Source organism: Hyla sarda, chromosome 10 (genome assembly GCF_029499605.1).
Source record: "Hyla sarda isolate aHylSar1 chromosome 10, aHylSar1.hap1, whole genome shotgun sequence".
NCBI classification, from domain to species: domain Eukaryota; kingdom Metazoa; phylum Chordata; class Amphibia; order Anura; family Hylidae; genus Hyla; species Hyla sarda.
This window is the reverse complement of record NC_079198.1, coordinates 82379321-82399096: the sequence shown is the minus strand read 5'-3', so window position 1 is coordinate 82399096 and position 19776 is coordinate 82379321. Positions and strand designations below refer to the sequence as shown.

At 47.4% G+C, this 19776-nt stretch overlaps 1 protein-coding gene across 1 annotated transcript in view; it reads right to left on the bottom strand.

Annotated features, from left to right (window-relative positions):
* The window catches only part of PPP2R1B (protein phosphatase 2 scaffold subunit Abeta), a 61382-nt gene extending 43597 nt beyond the window's left edge, over nt 1-17785 (bottom strand). Inside the window, 3 exon segments of the mRNA XM_056543097.1 lie at nt 11716-11760; nt 11763-11805; nt 17621-17785. Coding sequence (XP_056399072.1) covers nt 11716-11760; nt 11763-11805; nt 17621-17698 — 166 coding nt within the window. The 5' untranslated portion in view covers nt 17699-17785.
* Between the last annotated feature and the right edge of the window lie 1991 nt (nt 17786-19776).

The window sequence follows — 19776 nt, the reverse complement described above, 5'->3', positions numbered from 1 at the left end:
CGTGTTTTACAAATTAAAAAGGGACACCAGAAAAAGTAATGCCAGTAGAAGAAAACAACCCCAACACCAAAAAAAAGGGACAGAAATAATGGGGCTGTCATGGTGGACTCAAGAAAACAGAATTATTGGTAAGCAAATAATTCTATCTTTACATATCATCCACCATGACAGCCCACATGAGAAATACCAAATAAACATCATTAGGGAGGTACAATGGCCTGCAGAACCTTTCTACCGAAGGCCAAATCATGAGACTCTGATAAGTCGAGCCTATAATGTTTAAAAAAGGTATGGGGATTTGACCATGTAGCTGCCCTACAAATCTGATCTACTGAGGCAGCAGATCTTTCCACCCAGGATGTTGACATTGCTCTAGTAGAATGAGCTTTCAGACCGTTAGGGACCACTAACTTTATACGCCTCAACAATGGCACTCTTGATCCACCGGGCTATAGTACTTTTGGAAGCTTTCCTACCCTTATTCGGACCTTGGAACTGCAAAAGAAGATTAGAGTCTTTCCTTGTGACATCCAAATAATAGAGAAGACTTCTAACATATTAAATTTCTCTTCCTGTGGATTTCTTGGATTATTACAAAAAGGAGGAAGAAAAATTTCCTGAAACCGGTGGAAGTCACTAACCACTTTAGGGAGAAAAGAAGGAACTAATCTGATGGTTACTTTGTCATCAGATATGGACATGTATGGTTCATTGATTGACAGGGCATGAATTTCTCCAACTCTTCTAGCAGAAGTAATAGCTATGAGAAAAGTTAGTTTTAGAGTGACAAATGTTATAGAACACTGATCTAGAGGTTCAAAGGGGTGAGAAGTGAGAGCAGATAGCATCAAGTTAAGGTTCCAAGAGGGTGTACGGATTGGAGTTTTAGGTTTTAGTCTAGAAACCGCCTTAAAAAACCTTTTAATCAAATGATGATCTGCAATCTGATAATCAAAGAAAGCCCACAACGCTGCCACTTGGACTTTTAATGTACTAAGCGAGAGTCCTTTCTCAAATCCCTCTTGAAGGAAATCCAAAATTTGTGGATAATTGGGATGAGATGGGTCTGGAACAATTTGTTTACTCCAGGATAGAATTTTCTTCCAGATTTTTAGGTATATTTTTGAAGTAGAGGGTTTCCTACTCTTCAATAATGTAAAAATGACTTTTTTGAGACAGAACTTGTTTCCTCAAATTTGACTCTTCAAAATCCAGGCCGTAAGATGCAGGTTCTGTAGACCCTGATGAAATACTGGGCCTCGAGACAGAAGATCTTCCACTAGAGGTAGAGGGAATGGGGGGTTCTATCGCTAGACTTTTCAACAGACAAACCCCCCCCCCCTCTTTGGCCAGTATGGGGCCACAAAAATCACTTTTAAATTGCTGTCTCGGATCTTCGCTAGAGTTCTTGCAATCAGAGGAAAAGGAGGAAAGGCATAGGCCAGAGGAAATTTCCAATTTTGAGCTAATGCGTCTACCGCAAGCGGCCTCTCTCTTGGATTTTGAGAGTAAAACTGAATGGTCTTGGTGTTCTGACGGGAGGCAAACAGATCTATAGAGGGTTGCCCCACTTGAGAACCAGTAGATGGAACACAGAAGGATTTAGGGACCATTCCCCTGGATTCAGGGTACTCCGACTTAGAAAGTCCACTATCTGATTGCAGGATCCCTTCAGATGAACGGCTGTAATGGAGGAGACATTTCAGACCAAGCAAGGATTCTGTCCGCAATAGCCTGAAGAGCTTTGTGCCTTGTGCCCCCCTGATGTCGCAGAAAAGCTACTGTTGAATTGTCTGAGTAAATTTTTATATCTTGATTGAGAAGGAGAGTTTTGACTGACACAAAGGTCTCCCACACAGCTCTTAGTTCCTTGTAATTTGAGGAAAACTTGTTTAGATGAGGAGGCAAGCGACCTTGGAAGTACTGTCCCTGTACATGGGCACCCCATCCCCAGGCACTTGTATCTGTAGTCACAAGGACTGGATCTGACAGCCAAGGGACCCCTTCCTTTAGGTTTGTGGCTACCAACCACCAATTTAGAGACCTCACTACCCCGGGGGTTAATGTGAATTTTTTGTCTAGGGTCAGTTGCGATCTGTTCCATACCGAAAGAGTCAGCCTGAAGCTGTCTTGAGTGGAATTGAGCCCATTTGATCGCAGGAATCGTGGAGGTCATAGAACCCAACACTGACATTGCTTCTCTTATAGACACCAGTCTTGATTTTTGAAATTTTCTCATCTTTGACTGGATAGTCTCTATTTTTGCTGGGGGTAGAAAAATTGCTTTTTTGACTGAGTCCAACAGCATGCCTAAAAAGATCTTTCTGTGACATGGAAGAAGATCCGATTTTTCTAGATTGACAACCCACCCCAAGTTCTGGAGATGCTGTATTACCAGATCCAATTGAGATAGGAGAAGATGTTTTGAGGAGGCTGTCATCAGCAGGTCGTCTAAATAAGGGATCAAAATTATATTTTATAGACGAAGATGTGCTGCTACTTCCACCATTATCTTTGTGAATAATCTCGGAGCTGATGAGATTCTGAAAGGAAGACACACAAATTGGTAATGGAAGATTTGATCCCCTATCTTGACCGCAAACCGGAGATACTTCTGATGCTCCGGGAGAATAGGTACATGGTAGTACGCATCTTTGAGGTCTAAGGTAATCATTACTGCATTGGGAGCTATCATTGGAATCACTGTTTTTATTGATTCCATTTTGAATCTTTTGTCGGAAATGAATTTGTTCAGATATTTTAAATTTATTTCTGAACGACCCATTGGGCTTCGGGATCAGAAAGAGGGAAGAATAGTGACCCTGAATCCTCTCCGATGTCGGGACTTGAGTGATAAGCTCCCAAATGCAGCAGATTTCTTACCCCCTCCAGCATTCTCTCTTGTAGGAGAGGGGAAGGTTGATTTGAGAGGAAAAATTTTTGAGGTGGGAGGGAGGAAAACTATCTTGTATCCTACCGAAAACAGGTTTAGGATCCAAGGGTGTGTTGTTACAGATTGCCACTGAGGTACAAAATGCTTGAGTCTTCCTCCCACCAACCAGCAGTCATTGCTTTTTGGCAGGTTGAGAGGGATTGAGGAGGAAATCTTTACCTTTCCCTCCTTTGGGGTAGCTCCACCTAGCCGTTTTTCCTTTCCCTCTATAATTTGACCTTCCTTGGGGACGAAAAAAAGTTTTTGCAGTTTTTTTAGCTTTCTCTTCTGGAAAAACTTTATCATCCACGGCCTTTCCTAAAATATCTTCCAATAAAGGCCCAAATATATATTTCCCTATACAAGGTATGGCACACAGTTTATTCTTGGAAGTGGGATCCCCTTTCCAAAATTTAAAGCTCTTCTGGATGATTTTGATAAGGCAGCGGACTTAGCCGCCATTCTCACAGATTCAGTCGAAGCATCTGCAAAAAAACCTGCCGCCCTTTTTAACATGGGTACAGAAACCAATAAGTCCTCTCTAGGCGTTTTATTTTTAGTGTTCTTCTAACTGAGAAAGCCAGATAAAAAGAGCTCTAGCTACACTAGTAGCTGCTATGTTCGGGTTCAAAATGGCGGTAGATGCTTGTCAGGTTTTTCGTAATAGACCATCCATTTTTCGATCCATGGGGTCTTTGAGTTGGCATGAATCTTCAAAAGGAAGAGATGTTTTCTTTACCACTTTTGATAATTGGCAGTCTATTTTAGGAATGTCATTCCATACAAAAGGCAATCTATTTTTTATTTCCCTGGAAATTTGTAATTTCCTTTCAGGGTCCTGCCATTCATCCAGAATCAGACTTTTCAGATTTTCATGGATAGGAAAACCACATTTTTTTGCCGGTTTTAACCCGCCAAACATTTGATCCTGGATGGACGTAGGTTTATCAACCTCTTCCAACCCCATCACACCTCTGACTGCCTTGACCAAAATATCAGTATCCTCTGCTAAGAAAAAATATTTTACATTTTCCTTAGGAGGAACAGAAGACCCTTTGCCCTCTTCCACCCCTTCAATATCTGATCTGGAGACAAGATCATCCTCCTCTGAATCAGATATATCCATAATTTTAGCTCTTTTAGCAGGAGGAGCATATTGAGATGGAACTACGGGGTAGTTACTAGGTGGAAGAAAGGCGGCAGTACCAATTGCATGAGAGGAGGCAGACGTAATTTTGGATAAGTATTAACATCCAAAGGAGTCATTAAATGAGAATCAGATGGCGTTTCAGAAACACCAGGATTTTGAAGAGGATTAAAATTCGCTAAAGAAGCCTGAATTTCTTGGTGTATAAGCGACCTCAAATCCTCAGAAGATTCCAACTTTTCCTCTTGTACCACTTTTGAAATGCATTTTTTACATAAGGATTTTCCTTTCTCTGGAATGTTAGCTAGGCACATAACACATTTCTTTTTAGGTTTCTGAGAGGGTTCCTTGTCTCCCTGAAAGAGAAAAGGGACCCACTAAGTAAAAGAGGAAACATATCTTTGCAGTCCTATATCCAAAAGCAGGAAAGATATTACTTACAGAGACCAAAGGAACCGGCTGCTCCGCAGAATCAGCTCTGGAGGAAGCCTGAGAGTCCATGGTTAGAATAGAAACACAGCACAGACACAGTGGAGACGCTGGTTCCCTACCTTTATGCTCTGCAGTTTGAATTTTGGCGCCCCATGATGTCACTTCCGGTCCGCTGCATCTCCATACTGCCCGGAACCAAAGTTTCTTGCCCGTTTCCCAGGGCACCACGCAAGCTGCTGCACAAGGACGCAGCCAGCCAGGAAGTGCTACCGGAACTCTGCTACAGCACGCCCAGCCGCACATACAGAGCTCCGGTAATCCCCAGCGACATGCGGCCCCAAAGATGTGGGAAGCACAGGGATCCCGGGACCAGACGAAGGGAGGCCGCACTAAAGAAAGGAGGCCTCCCCTCCTGTACAGGTACATTAACCCCCTCAGGAGCGCCGTAACCCATACTCCCGGAGGCAGGGGAAAGAGGACCCCCGCAACCATAGGGCTTTCATAGGGGAGGGAAGCAGCAATAGCCCCGGTCCCCTAGCCCAGGGGAAAAAAAAAAAAAGAAAAAAGTTTCACCCAAAAAATAGGAGCCCAATGAGGCTCCGCTCTGTCCTGGACATAATAGGAACAGGAAAACACTCGGGAAGGTGTCGGGGGGCAGGGGCTTTTAACCCTTTTCTGTTTCCTTTTCCTATTAGGTCCTATGGGACCATCTCTCGTGGGCTGTCATGGTGGACGATATGTAAGAGGAGATTTTTTAACACTTATCGTAAAATCTCTCTCGAAGGATCCATTGGGGGACACAGACCGTGGGTGCATGCTGCTGTATCTAGGAGGTATGACACTATGGTAACAAAAAAAAGTCGGCACCTCCCAGCAGGATACACCCGCCTCCAGGCCTTGAGCTAATCAGTTTTAGTACCAGAGCAAAAAAGGAGAGGACCGACAGGTCAATGAAAAAAAACACGAACTGTCCAAGAACCAGAAGAAAAAATATAACTGAACACACCCTCGGACAGAAAACCAAAGAGCAACCCAAAAAGGGCGGCAAGTGTTAAATTTCCTTTTCCTAATCGGCTCCATTGGTGGACACAGACTGTGGGCCGTACCAAAGCCGTCCCTTGGGTGGGCAGATAGTTAGGCAGACAGCTGTTCCACTGCCGCCTGCAGCACTTTACTGCCCAGACTAGCATCAGACGATGCGAAGGTATGAACCTGGTAAAACCTCAAGAAAGTGTGCAAAGATGACCAAGTAGCCGCATTGCAAATCTGCGAGGCAGAGGCCTTGTTCTGGAGAGCAAGGATGCCCCAACAGAACGGGTAGAATGAGCCACAACCCTGAAGGGAGGAACCTTCCCCCTACAGCGATAGGCTTCCGAAATGGCAGACCGGATCCACCGAGAAATGGTGGCCTTGGAAGCAGGTTGTCCCTTGCGACGACCTTCCGTAAGGACGAAAAAGGAATCACACTGACGAAACGAAAAAGTGACAGAGGTAAGACCTAATAGCCCGAACCACACCACAATGTCCTCATTGAGGTGAAAGGCCGAAACAACCTTAGGAAAAAAAGGAAGGATCTGGCCAGAAGACAACCTTGTCCTGATGAAGCACCAGAAACGGAGAACAGCAGGAGAGAGCTGCCAATTCAGACACTCTCCGAATGGAGGTGATAGCAACAAGAAACACCACTTTCCAAGAAAGGAGGCGCAGGGACACCTCCCTAAGGGGTTCCAAAGGTTCACCTTGGATGACTCCCAGGACCAGATTCAAGTCCGAAGGGGGAGAAGGTGACCGATAAGGAGGGGCAGCATGCGCCACTCCTTGAAGAAAGGTCCGGACATGAGAATTACGGTAGAAGCCAGAGGACGCTGGAAAAGAATAGAAAGAGCCGAAACCTGACCCTTAAGGGAACTGAGAGACAAACCCAGTTCCAAACCCGACTGCAAGAAAGAAGACGGGGAACAGAAAAAGTAACAGGAGACAAAACCTGAGCTTCGCACCAACGAAAATAAGACCGCCAAGTACGGTGGTAAATTTTTGCCAAGGAGGGCTTACGAGCCCCGAGCATAGTGCGAATGACTTGGGAAGAGAAACCGCGGGCTCTCAAAAACCCAGTCTCAACCGCCACGCCGTCAAATGCAGCGACTGTAAATTGGGGTGGCAAAGAGGACCCTGAGACAGTAGGTCCGAACGAAGTGGAAGGCGTAGTGGAGTGTCGTCCAGGAGCCTGACCACGTTGGCATACCACGACCTCCAGGGCCAATCTGGAGCTACCAGTATGGCAGGAACTTCCTCCGCTTTGAGCTTCCTCAGAACCCTGGGAAGGAGCAGAAGGGGAGGAAACAGATAGGGCAGAGCAAACCCCGTCCAAGGAATCACTAGGGCGTCCACAGCTAGCGCCAGGGGGTCCCGGGACTTTGCCACAAACGGAAGGATCTTCCGATTGTGCCGAGACGCGAAGAGGTCCACGTCTGGAATGCCCCAGAGGTCGCAGATCTGCGCGAAGACCTCTGGATGCAGGGACCACTCGCTGGGGTCGGCTGAGGACCGGCTGAGAAAGTCCGCTTCCCAGTTGAGCACACCCGGAATGTGAATCGCCAAAATGTCCGGAACCTTGTTTTTCGCCCATATGAGAATCTTTGTCACCTCGGCCATGGCTGCCGAGCTGCGAGTGCCGCCTTGCCGATGTACGCCACGGCCGTGGCGTTGTCCGACTGGACACAGACAGGGCGGGACTGAAGCAGGGACTCCCAATGAAGAAGGCAAAAAAGAATCGCCCTCAGTTCCAAGATGTTTATCGGAAGCAGGGCTTCCCAGGGAGACCAGAGGCCTTGAACCGTCCAGTCCCTGAACACACTGCCCCAGCCCGGCAGACTGGCATCCGTTGTAACCATCTGCCAGTGGAGGGGAAGAAATGATCGCCCCTGAAGAAGAAAAGGGGGAGCGGAGCCACCAGAGCAGAGACTGACGGATCCGACGAGGGAGAGCAATCTTGCGATTGAGAGACACAGGAGATCTGTCCCACCGAGAGAGAATCGCCAGTTGAAGGGGACGGTAATGAAACTGGGCAAAGGGTATGGCCTCCATGGCGGCTACCATCCGACCCAAGACTTCCATGCAAACGCGGATGGAAACTGGGACCTGGGCCCGAAGGGAGCGGACGCCTGAAAGGAGAGTCAGACGTTTGTCCGGCGGAAGGCAAATCCGAGCAGAGGCCGTGTTGAATTGGAGTCCCAGGAAGATCAGAGACTAGGTGGGAGAAAGGATAAGCGACCCAGGGTCTGGAGGGTGAGATCCACATTCTCCAGGGTCTGGACTCTGGTGGGAGCCTTGATGAGAAGGTCGTCCAGGTAAGGGATCACAGACTCCTCTCGACCGCAACAGGGCTATCACTGGCGCAAGGATCTTGGTAAAGACCCGAGGAGCAGTGGCCAGACCAAAGGGGAGGGCTACGAATTGAAAATGCCCCTCTGGAACTGCAAAACGGAGGTAGCGTTGATGGCCGGGAAATATTGGAACATGGAGATAGGCATCTTTGATATCCACCGAAGAAAGAAATTCCCCTTGTTCCATGGATGCCACTACCGAACGGAGGGATTCCATTCGGAAGTGGCGGATGAGAAGATGACGGTTGAGACGCTTGAGGTCCAGGATTGGCCGCACCAAACCGCTCTTCTTGGAGACCACAAAAAGATTGGAATAGAAACCCCGAAAATGTTCCCTTGGAGGAGTCCTGAATGTGTGTGGTCCAGACATCTTGAAAAAAAAATTAAAATAATAATAAGACGACCTCCCACCCGAGAAAAATCTGCGGGTGGGGGCATCACTTCATGCGTAAGTGGGTTTGCGGTTGCCCGATTTGGCCACAAAACAGTCGGAACGGTTGGTGTCCGACTTCCAAGACGTGTGCGCCCGGAACGAGGGAGCCTTCTTGTCCCGCGAAGGCGCCTGCCCCGACCCCTTATTGGGGCCAAAAGTCCGAAAGGACCGAAAGGAAGAGGACTTCCTCTGGGAAGTAGAGCGATCCTTATTTTGAGGCAACAAAGAACTCTTGCCCCCTGTCGCCTCAAATAATCTCGTCAAGGCGCTTGCCAAAAAGACGGACACCAGTAAAAGGAAGCTCGGTGAGAGACCTTTTGGAAGCGGCATCCGCATCCCAAGCCTTAAGCCACATGGAACGGCGGAGAGCCGCCAGGTGACCCACAGCAAAGGCAGCACAACGGGCTGACTGCATGGAAGCTGTGCATAGAAATTCCCCAGCTTTAGAGCATTGGAGAACCAAGGCAGACAGACCCTCTGGGGGGGGGGGGGGGGGGGGGATCCCGCCTGGATACCCTGACGGAGTTTTGAGCACCACAACGATAGGGCTTTGGACACCCAAGCCGAGGCGAAGGCTGGAAGTAGAGAAGAGCCTGCTGCTTCAGAGGCAAACTTCGCTAAGGACTCCACCTTCTTGTCCGTCGGGTCCTTGAAAGCAGCCGCATCTGCCAGTGGCAGTGTGGTAGCCTTATAGAGGCGGGAAATTGGTGGGTCCACCAAGGGAGGGCAAACCACCTTAGAGACAAGGTCCTTGCCGAATGGGTAACGCACCTGAACCTTCTTCATTCCCGGGAACCTTTTGTCTGGAGGTTTCCATGCAGATTCCAGAAGGGTATCAAATTCAGCGTGAGTGCTGAACCTTTGATGTGCCGGTTTAGCACGATGAAAGGATACTTCAGGAGTCACGTCTGAAGATCCTGGGTCCTCTAAGTGAAAGGTGTCTCTTATGGCCGCAACCAATGAGTTCACCGTTTCAACTGAATCCAAGTGGTCTTCCGAGTCAGATGCCGATTCAAAAGCCTCATCCGCCAGTTCACCAGGAGAATGTGAATGAGTGGAGGCAGCCCTGGAGGGGGGCGACCCTGATCGTGTACGCAGCTCTGGCGAGGCAGTGTGGCAACTGCGGGAACGTCCTCTGGAGGAGCGACGTTTGTGACCAGATGACCCGGGGGGGGGGGGGGGGGGGGGGACCCACGAGGGGAACGCCCATGTCTACCTGAAGAGTCAGAAGATGCACCCCTAGTACGCTTGTGAAAGTGTGAGGTATGTGGAGAAGGGGAGCAGGTCCCTTTAGAGGGCCGGCGCAGGGCAGACTTCTTCAAGGCAGACACCACGTCACCGGAGGCCTCAGCCACCGAACGGGAGACTTGAGTCAAGTCAGCCATATACTGGGATAGGGAAGAAACCCAGGCTGGAGGGGCGGCCGAAACCACCGGAACTGAAAGAGCATCCGGGGGAACCATGGGGTCTGGGGCAGCAGAGGAGCAGGAACAGCAAGTGGGTTCAGCAGAACCAGGCATTTTGGAATTACAGGTCTTACAGATAAAATAGGAAACTAATGCTCCAGTTGTCTGTTTAGAGGGAGGAACATTCCTGGGTACGGACATAATGAAAAAAGAACTCTCACCCGAGTGTGTCCCCTGTGGCCGCTGCTGTGAGGAGAACTCCGCTCTGAGAGAAAGAGAGGGAGAAACAGGCCAGCCAATAGCCATAGAGGGTAGTGCCTGGCACAGAGGCACTGTCTAATTGGCCTCTGCCCCCGAAAAACGCGCTGATTGGAGGGCGGTTCGCGCCTCTAGTAAGCTCCGGCAGCCCTGTGGGCGGAGCTATAGCGCCCCGGCCGTCGTGAAGAAGAATAGTAATGGCGCCCGCTCCTTGCCCCGGGCGCACGTCGGTCGCGTCTGCACCCGCGGGAAAGTGAGCGGGCGATACACATGTACGCCGGCAGCTGTCTGCTGCCGAAACCGAAATTAAGTCGGCGCTCCGTGCGCCACACAGTACAGACGCCGCGGCTGTCAGCCGCATAGTAAGCGCTGCGGCTGACAGCCACATAGTATTTAAAAAAAAAAAAAAAAACACACACACCGTACTTAGTAAAAAGTAACCCCTTCCTTCCCAAAATGCCCTTGCTCGCCCCTGCTTTGAAAAAGATAGAGCCCCAACACAGGCCAGCCCCTTAGACCTCAAAGGTGGTCCAAAAATTGAGGGTCTCCAGAGGTTGCAAGTCAGCACCTAAGGGAGAAAATATATACTCACTTCAGTCAGAAGAACTTACCTAATGGTGTCTTCTGCGAAGTCTTCAGTTAGCTTTTGTTACCTGCATCACGCCGAGCTACCATGTGCGAGCGAGGCGAGCAGGGAATAGGGGGACCCGGACCCATAAGGTACAACCCCAGGCGCTGGAGAAATCCACACCATGTCCAACTCCTTCAGACACTAAGCTTAAAACTAATTAGCTCAGGGCCTGGAGGCGGGTGTATCCTGCTGGGAGGAGCCGACTTTTTTTGTTACCATAGTGTCATACCTCCTAGAGACAGCAGCATACACCCACGGTCTGTGTCCCTCCAATGGAGCCGATAGAGAAAACAGCTTTTTGTAGAAAGCTACTTGCGAAAACGCATTCGGGTGAGGTATCCTGTGTGAGGGTGCATGGCTCGGCATTTGTATTTTGTTATAACCTTTTTTTTTTTTTTTTTTACCTTTCCAGACAATATTCCACCTGCTCAGTACTGATGTGCATTACATTTTCCCAGCGCTTTTTGCACATTGTGTGTCTCACTTACCAGTGATCTCACACAGTGTTACCTATTATGTAGGTTCTTATCTTCTGTGTTGTGCTTAGTTTAAACATTTATGTGATATACTCACCTCTATTTCTCTTCTGCATGTGTATCCTGACTTTACCTATACCTGTATAGTGATTTCATGTATGTTTTTTTAAACAAATGTTGAATAAAGATTATTATTGTCACCATATTTGGCCTTCTTTGTTTGGGGAAAAACAGTGTGTAAGTTACATCAATTTTAATGGGAGTAAGGCTGGGTTCCCACTACGTTTTCTCACATGCGGGAGCGCATACGGCAGGGGAGAGCTAAAACCTTGCGCTCCCGTATGCCTTCGTATGTGCTCCCGTATCTAATTCATTTCAATGAGTCGACCACAGTGAAACGTTCGGTCGGCTCATTTTTGCCCCGTATGCGCTTTTACAACCGGACCTAAAACCGTGGATGTCCACGGTTTTTGGTGCGGGGGAAAAAAGCGCATACAGCGCAAAAATGAGCCGACGAAACGTTTCACAGCGGTCGACTCATTGAAATGAATTACATACATATGGAGGAGGAGATGCTCCCTACTGTGGATCACAACATAATACACAGCTACACTTACCAGTGAGGAATGGGAGCAGCTCCGTCCTGGTCCTCTCTACCCCAGAGCTAGAGCTATGGTCGACAACTTCTTGATGCTGTTAAGACGTAGCTGCGGGATGAGAAGAAAATTATTATGGCAGCGCAGTAAGCAGGTGACTGGTAAGACATTATCAGGACAGAAATAAACCCTCCTTATGTCCCAATACACCATGTGTGTCTATCTATATGGCATAGTTAGGACTTGTCGCCGGTGGACAGAGTCCTATGAAAAAAAAAAATTTTAATAGGCATCTAAAAATACGTGTTCTAAAGCATATAACTAATGATGAGCATAAATTGGAAATATCCGCAGCACACTGAGTAGTAAAATTCAAAAAAGTTTTATTCCATCACAGTGGGGGTGTCCAGAACAACGTTTCAACCAGCTCCCTGGTCTTTATCAAGCTCAGATAAAGCTTGATAAAAGACCAGGGAGCTGGTTGAAACGTTGTTCTGGACACCCCACTGTGATGGAATAAAACTTTTTTGAATTTTACTACTCAGTGTGCTGCGGATATTTCCAATTTCTGCTTATACATGGATACCTGACCCGGGTCTGGGACTCTGCGTGCACCGAATTTTTCTTTTTTTTGGGGTGCTGGTGCTGCTCTCCTTCTACTATATAATGATGAGCATAACCGTAACTATATGAACAAACCCTAACAACAGGAAATAAGAGGACATATTTGGAGCCCCTTCTAAGCACCCAGGTAGCTTTTCTATATAGGGACCATCATTTTATCCACTCATTCCAGTCAGAGGTGATCTCCTGATCACAGTGATCCAGAACAGTCACCTCCCAGGATAATGAATCGTATTCTGAAATTATCATGTCACTTTCTGGATAGAGGACAAGAACAATTATTCACTGTGGGCGTCACTGGCTCACGAGCAAGTCATTATACAGGAACACTCCGCAGATTGCAGAGAAATATGTCAATTTCCAGCTATGAATATCAACACCACCAGCGACTCACCCAACGGCACTATGCCAATACAAGACATAATAGATAAACGCTGATCTACACTGCATTCTGAAGATTTTCAGACCCTTTCACGTTATTCACATTCTGTTGTGCTTGTCCTAAAATAATCTGCTTACCACCACCCCCCCCCCCCCCCCTATTCTGCAGTCAATACCCATAATGAAAATGTAAAAATAGAATTAGAAAAGGTTGCTAATTAAACATGAAAAACTAAACTTTAGCATGGAAATAAGTATTAAGACCCTTTGCTTTGACACAAAATTTAGCTCTGTGGACCTTCACTCATTTTAAGCACGATTTGACCATTTGTGGTAAAACACAGCAAAGACACATGCAGTAATTAGGGCTGTGTTAGATTACGGTGATACCGCAACTGTCTATATAAGGTCTCACAGCTGACAATGTATATCAGGCTATGAGGTAAAGAACTGCCTGTAAAGCTCAGAGACAGGATTCCATAGGGGAACAGATTTGGACAAAGGTTAAAAAAAACTTCTGCTGCACGGAACATTCTTAAGAGTTCTCTGGCCTCCATAATTCTTAAATAGAAATGTGGAACATCCCGGACTCATCCTAAAGCTCATTAAACTAAGTTATCAGGGGAGAAAGAAGCTTTTGTAAAATATATAACCAAGATGCCAATGGTCACTCTGGGTGAGCTCTAAAGAACAAGTGCGCAGATAGGAGAAACTTTAAAAAGGTCAACCATCACTGCAGCACGCCACCTATCTGGACTTAATAGCAGAGTGGCGGGAAAGAAGCCTTTCCTTACTAAAAGACACATAAGCTGCCAGTTGCAAAAAAATCAACTAAAGGACTCTAAGACCTAGTGACGTAAGTCGCATGTTACGTGAGCGCCACGCTCCAAGGCCGTAGCGCATGTGCTCTATCAAAAAGATCTCTCACGTCAACAGGACATGAGAGCTGACTGTAAACTAACTGCACTTGCGCTCCTGCCTCAGAGCGCAGGGCAGAATTTGAATATGGTAATAGCGGCAGATTGTTTCAAGGAGGCAGAAAATAGCAGGGGGTGAGCAGCCGGCAGGGCACAGTCTCCTACGTGCAATTAACAGAATTGAGCACAGGAATTTCTTCGGGCTATATCACAGGAGCCACTGGATGGAATTTGATAAGCGACACCTCTTTGCACTCCTGGTAACACACACACTATAACCCTGTGGTGACAGTTTTCCTTTAATACAAACCTATCATGGGTTAAATTTCACTTTTCAGGGGTAAATAGGTTTTGCAATTGCTTTCATTAGAAGATCTACAGAATTTCATACTGAAAAAGTAAGTCAAACAACTGCCCCCCCCCCCCCCGCTTGGACACATACTAGTCCTGTTGTGTCCATGCGTCATCCATGCGTCATCACCTATGTCATGGACACACTTCCTTGATTGACAGCTGTGAGTGCAGGGCTTACAGCTGGAGGAAAAATCCTCCCACTGTCAGCTTGTGTCCCGCTACTGTCAGTGAGGACAAGCTGGGAGTTGTAGTTTTGCTAATGCTAGGGGAGATGTGAGCAGACAGCATACTGAGAGGGGGGGGGGGGGGGCGGAGACCTGCACAGTGAGGGTGGCAGCGGCGGTCTCTGGCCCCGCAACAGCTGCTGCAGTTCATTGATTTAAAGCGCCCGCTTTATATCATTGATCTGCAGCAGCTTATGCAGGCCCGGGGGGAAAGAGACTGGAATGTCGTTATAAGTTATCGTCTATCGGCCTCAAAGTTTACATATTATCGCCCCTAAAAAAATCAATATCGGTCGATCCCTACTACTAAGGGTACATTCACACTATGGAATCTCCACTCAAAGAATTTCCGTAAGTGGAGATTCCATCTGGCGGCTGCCACAAAAGTATTTAGTCGGTAGGACCACGCGGCACTGCGTCGTCACCACTGACAGCTATGCAGTGCTCGTGAACTTCTGTGCAAATAATGAACATGTTCTTTGTGCTGAACAATTTCAGCGACAGAATTGTCCACCGCTGAAATTTCTCAGTGTGAATGGGTCTCACAGAAGACCCATTCACACTGATGTTAATGTTCACGGCACGGAATTCCACGGGAAGAACATACCATAACAGTTCAGTGATACAAGGATAAGTACATGCTATCATTAAAGAGGCTGCAGCAGGGGTGTGCCTGGAGTCAGACCACACAGCCTAATATGAATACCCTTTACTGAGGACAGGCCATTCATTTTGTAATGCAGGATAACCCTTTAAGCATTTGAAAGAAGCTTTTTCTACATGACATAAGTAAGCCTTAATACAATGGATGTCAGATACTGCACCACATGGTCACACCTGCATACTGAGAACACTTGGATTGTCATCAGACCATGCCCTCAGTACAATGTAATCTTCCTATCTCAGATACACATAAAGGCCAAGTCCACAGGAAGCCAAATAAACAATGTTTGTGGAAGCCAAATTTTGGCCAATGTGTATGAGGGGCTCCCGACAGATGGCATCAGAGAAGAGAACAGTTGGGTACATTGGATTTCAACTGCCTGACCCTTTTGTGTTCATGGAGATAAGCTACCAGAGCTGTCTGGCAGCGGCGTACATTTCCTCACGTCATTCACAAAACAAAATGCTCGGCTAAGATGAATAATCATGTGTACAGGGGTAAATGGCAGAGATAGCCATCAGCCAAGTGAATGGTCGGTTACTGAGGGAGTATGGCACCTTATGTATAACATTTTGCTAAGGCAGGAGTTAAAGGACATGTCCGGTGCTCACTTTTCTTATTGTATCCGTTCCGGGCTGCAAAAAAAAAAAAAAGAAAATAAGCTCTCTCTTACCTGCCTACGCTCCCCCGATGCTCCAGTACAGGTGTTCGGTCCCCGGGCTGTATTCTTCTTACTTCCTGTTAGCCCGGCACGTCACACGGAGCTTCAGCCTATCACTGGCCGAGGCGGGACATCACTGCCGGGCTAACAGGAAGTAAGAAGAATACAGCCCGGGGACCGAACACCTGTACCGAAGCACCGGGGGAGCCTAGGCAGGTAAGAGAAAATTTGTTTTCTTTTATTTTTCAGCCCGGGACGGATAAAATAAGGAAAGTGAGCACCGGATATATACTTCCCCCTGCTCGCTCCCGCACTACTGTTATCGCAGAGCTGGCTCCCCCTGAACTTCCAGGGTTCAGCCAATCACCTGGACACCACTGCACAGTGGGAGCAGGCTCTGTCACAATAGCAGTGGGGGGAGCGAGCAGGGTAGGGCTGGGCGGTATGACCAAATATGTGTATCACGCAATTTTTTTTTAACTTACGGCGGTTCCACGGTATATAACAGTATTTTCCAGCGCTGTTCTGTGCCCCCCACCAAAATCATGTGACCCGCTGCTGCCAGTGATAGGCTGACGGCTGTCCGGCGTTCCAGGGCCGACATAGGTAAGTTAAAAGTTTCTTTTCTTCATCTTTTGCAGCCCGGGCATAGGTATAAAGTGTACAGCAGTGGTCTCAAACCTGCGGACCTCCAGCTGTTGCAAAACTACAACTCCCAGCATGCCCGGACAGCTGTTTGAGTTGTAGTTTTGCAACAACTGGAGGTCTGCAGGTTGGAGACCACTGGCGTACAGTATAGAGTTCCAGAGTCGGTGTCAGCCCGCAACAAAGAGGAGGAGGGCAGTGCTTGACATCTGTGAGTAGTACCCCACTGGCTGGGCTGATAATTGGGGGGAGCAGAACACCGCAGGCGGGTAACATAGGATTAGTTCCCCAATGTGGGGACAGCGCTGCGCTGATAATACATTCCCAAGGGGGAGGAGCCCAACCGGTATTGCGGTATGGGCTAAAATTCATATCGTGCAGCCCAAAAATGTTGGTATTCGGTATGAACCGGTATACCGCCCAGCCTATCACCGGCCAAAAAGATGTTCCGCCTCGGCTGGTGATAGGCTGAGCCCATTGTCATGTAAGAAGCCGGCTCAAGTTATCACCGGCCGAGGCGGAACATCTTTGCGGCCGGTGATAGGCTGACAGCTCTCCGACGTTCCCAGGAAGCTGGTCCGGACCGACGGGGGAACATGAGTTAAAGTTTACTTTGTTTATCTTTTGCAGCCCGGGCATAGGGATACAGTGTACAGTATAGAGTGTCAGCGCCGGAGGCTGCAACAAACAGGAGGACGAGGAGGGCAGCGCTTGTGTGATATGTGAGTATTTACCCCGATGGGGACAGCGCTGGGCTGATGATTAATTGGGGGGGAGCAGAACAGCGCTCAGTGGTCACATATGGGGACAGCGCAGCGCTGGGTTGATAATTCATTCATTCCCGAGGGGGAGGGGCCCAACCAGTATTGCGGTATGGGAAAAATTCATATCGTGCAGCCCAAAAATTTCGGTATTCGGTATGAACCGTTATACCGCCCAGCCCTAGCTGATGGTGCGATCGTCCACAATAGGTGGGGGGTAAACAGCTGCACAGCTACAACTACTAATGTGTGACTAATAGGACATGTTTGGAGTTGTAGTCTTGCAAAAAAGGAGCAGAGCCACAGGTCAGAAATCTATTTGTTCTAGCGCAGTAGTCTCCAGACTGCGGACCTCTGGATGTTGCAAAACAACAACTCCCAGCATGCCCGGATAGCCAACGGCTGAGAGTTGTAGTTTTGCAACAGCTGGAGGTCCACTGCCTGGAGACCACTGCACTAGAGCACAGACTTTCTAGGTGTTACTATACTACAATTCCCAGTATGCTATGGCAGCTGCTGTCAGTGCATGCTAGGAGTAGTAGTAGCTGTGCAATAGCTTGAGACGATTATTTCAGGAAGGGAATAGACGTCATTTGTCGGAGTATAGAGCAGGACGACAGGGGGGAGGGATGAAGGATTGCCCGGCTCTTCATTCACTAATGGGGTCAGTGGGTCACCGCTCCCCCGGGCCTCACCTGCACGTCCTCGTTCCTCAGCTCGTCAATGAGGACAGCGATAGGATACAACGAGTCATCGCCGTCAGCTCCTGCCATGTTGATACCGGTTACAGCTTCGTCTTCCTCGCCCACTTCTCGGCCTAGTTCCGGTCTGGAACACCCAGGGAAGGAGAGCCGAACCCCGGAAGTGACGTAGTGCGGGACATAGCCACGCCCAAGTTACAAACGCTGCAGTCCAGGCGCGGTCTACCTCACAGCTGTTGTAAAACTACATTTCCCAGCAGACTTTCCAAGCCTTCTACCGTCAGGGCACGCTGGGAGTTGTAGTTTTTCAGCTGCAGCAGAGCCGCAGGAAGGAGTGAACCCCGTAACTTCAACTTCCAACAGTTTCATTCCGTGTTCACTGATTGTATTTTGCAGTTCGAAAATACATTTGGTTACGGTTATTGCTTATTTGTAGTGTATTATGAGGCATAACACAGTTTACCCCCCCCCCCCAACTGTTTATTTTTACGTCGGTTTTCCCCGTTTTAACCCCTTAAGGACCCAATGTTATTTTTACATTTTCATTTTTTCCTCCTCGCCTTTATAAAATCATAACTCTTCTATATTTTCATCCACAGACTAGTATGAGGGCTTGTTTTTTGCGCGACCAGTTGTCCGTTGTAATGTCATCACTCACTTTACCATAAAATGTATGGAGCAACCAAAAAAATACTATTTGTGTGGGGAAATTAAAAAGAAAACCGCAAATTTTGGAAGGTTTCGTTTTCACACTGTACAATTTACGGTAAAAATGACGTGTTCTTTATTCTTTGGGTCAATGATTGGGATGATTAAAATGATACCCATGATTATACACTTTTCTATTACTGTTGCGCTTAAAAAAAATCGCAAACTGTTTAACAAAATTACTAAGTTTAAAATCCCCTATTTTGAAGACCTATAACTTTTTCATTTTTCCGTATAAATGGCGGTATGAGGGCTCATTTTTTGCGCTGTGATCTGTACTTTTTATTGATACCATATTTGCTTATATAAAACTTTTAATGCTTTTTTTATAAAAATTTTTGGGAATAAAATGTTATAAAAAAAAAAAAAGCAGCTATTTTGGACTTTTTTTTTATGTTCATGCCGTTCACCGTACGGTATCATTAACATTTTATGTTAATAGTTGGGATATTTATGCACGCGGCAATACCAAATATGTATATAAAATATTTTTTTACACTTTTTGGGGGTGAAATAGGGAAAATGGGACAATTTACGTTTTTATTGGGGGAGGGGGTTTTTCAATTTTTTTTAACTTTTTTATGTTTACACTTTAATAGTCCCCATAAGGGACTATTTATAGCAATCATTCGATTGCTAATACTGTTCAGTGCTATGCATAGGACATAGCACTGATCAGTATTATCGGTCATCTTCTGCTCTGGTCTGCTCGATCGCAGACCAGAGCAGAAGACCCCGGGAGACGGCCGGAGCAAGGTGAGGGGACCTCCAGCCGCCATACTGGATGATCGGATTGCAGCGGCAGCGCTGCGGGCGATCCGATCATCCATTTTAGTGACCGCAGCGCTGCAGATGCCGTGATCTGTATTGATCACGGCACCTGAGGGGTTAATGGCGGACATCCGCGTGATTGCGGATGTCTGCCATTACGGGCGGGACCCTGGCTGCTATCAGCAGCCGGGACCTGCCGCACATGACGCGAGCATCGCTCCGATGCTCGCGGTTATGCATAGGACATAAATGTACGTCCTGGTGCATTAAGTACCAGCTCACCAGAACGTACATTTACGTCCTGCGTCCTTTTTTACACTAACATGCTGGTGTAGACCCCAACTTTACCTTTTCATAAGGGGTAAAAGGAGAAAAATCAGCCACCCCTGTGCAAATCACCTCAAATGTACATGGTGCGCTCTCCCTTCAGGGCCTTGTTGTGCGCCCCCAGAGCACTTTGCGCCCACATATGGGTTATCTCCGTAGTCGGGAGAAATTGCATTACAAATTTTGGGGGGCTTTTTTCCCTTTTACCTCTTGTGAAAATGTAAAGTTTAGGGCAACATCAGCATGTTAGTGTAAAAAATTAAATTTTTTTACACTAACACTTGGTGTAGACCCCAACATTTCCTTTTCATGAAGGGTAAAAGGAGAAAAAGCCCACCAAAATT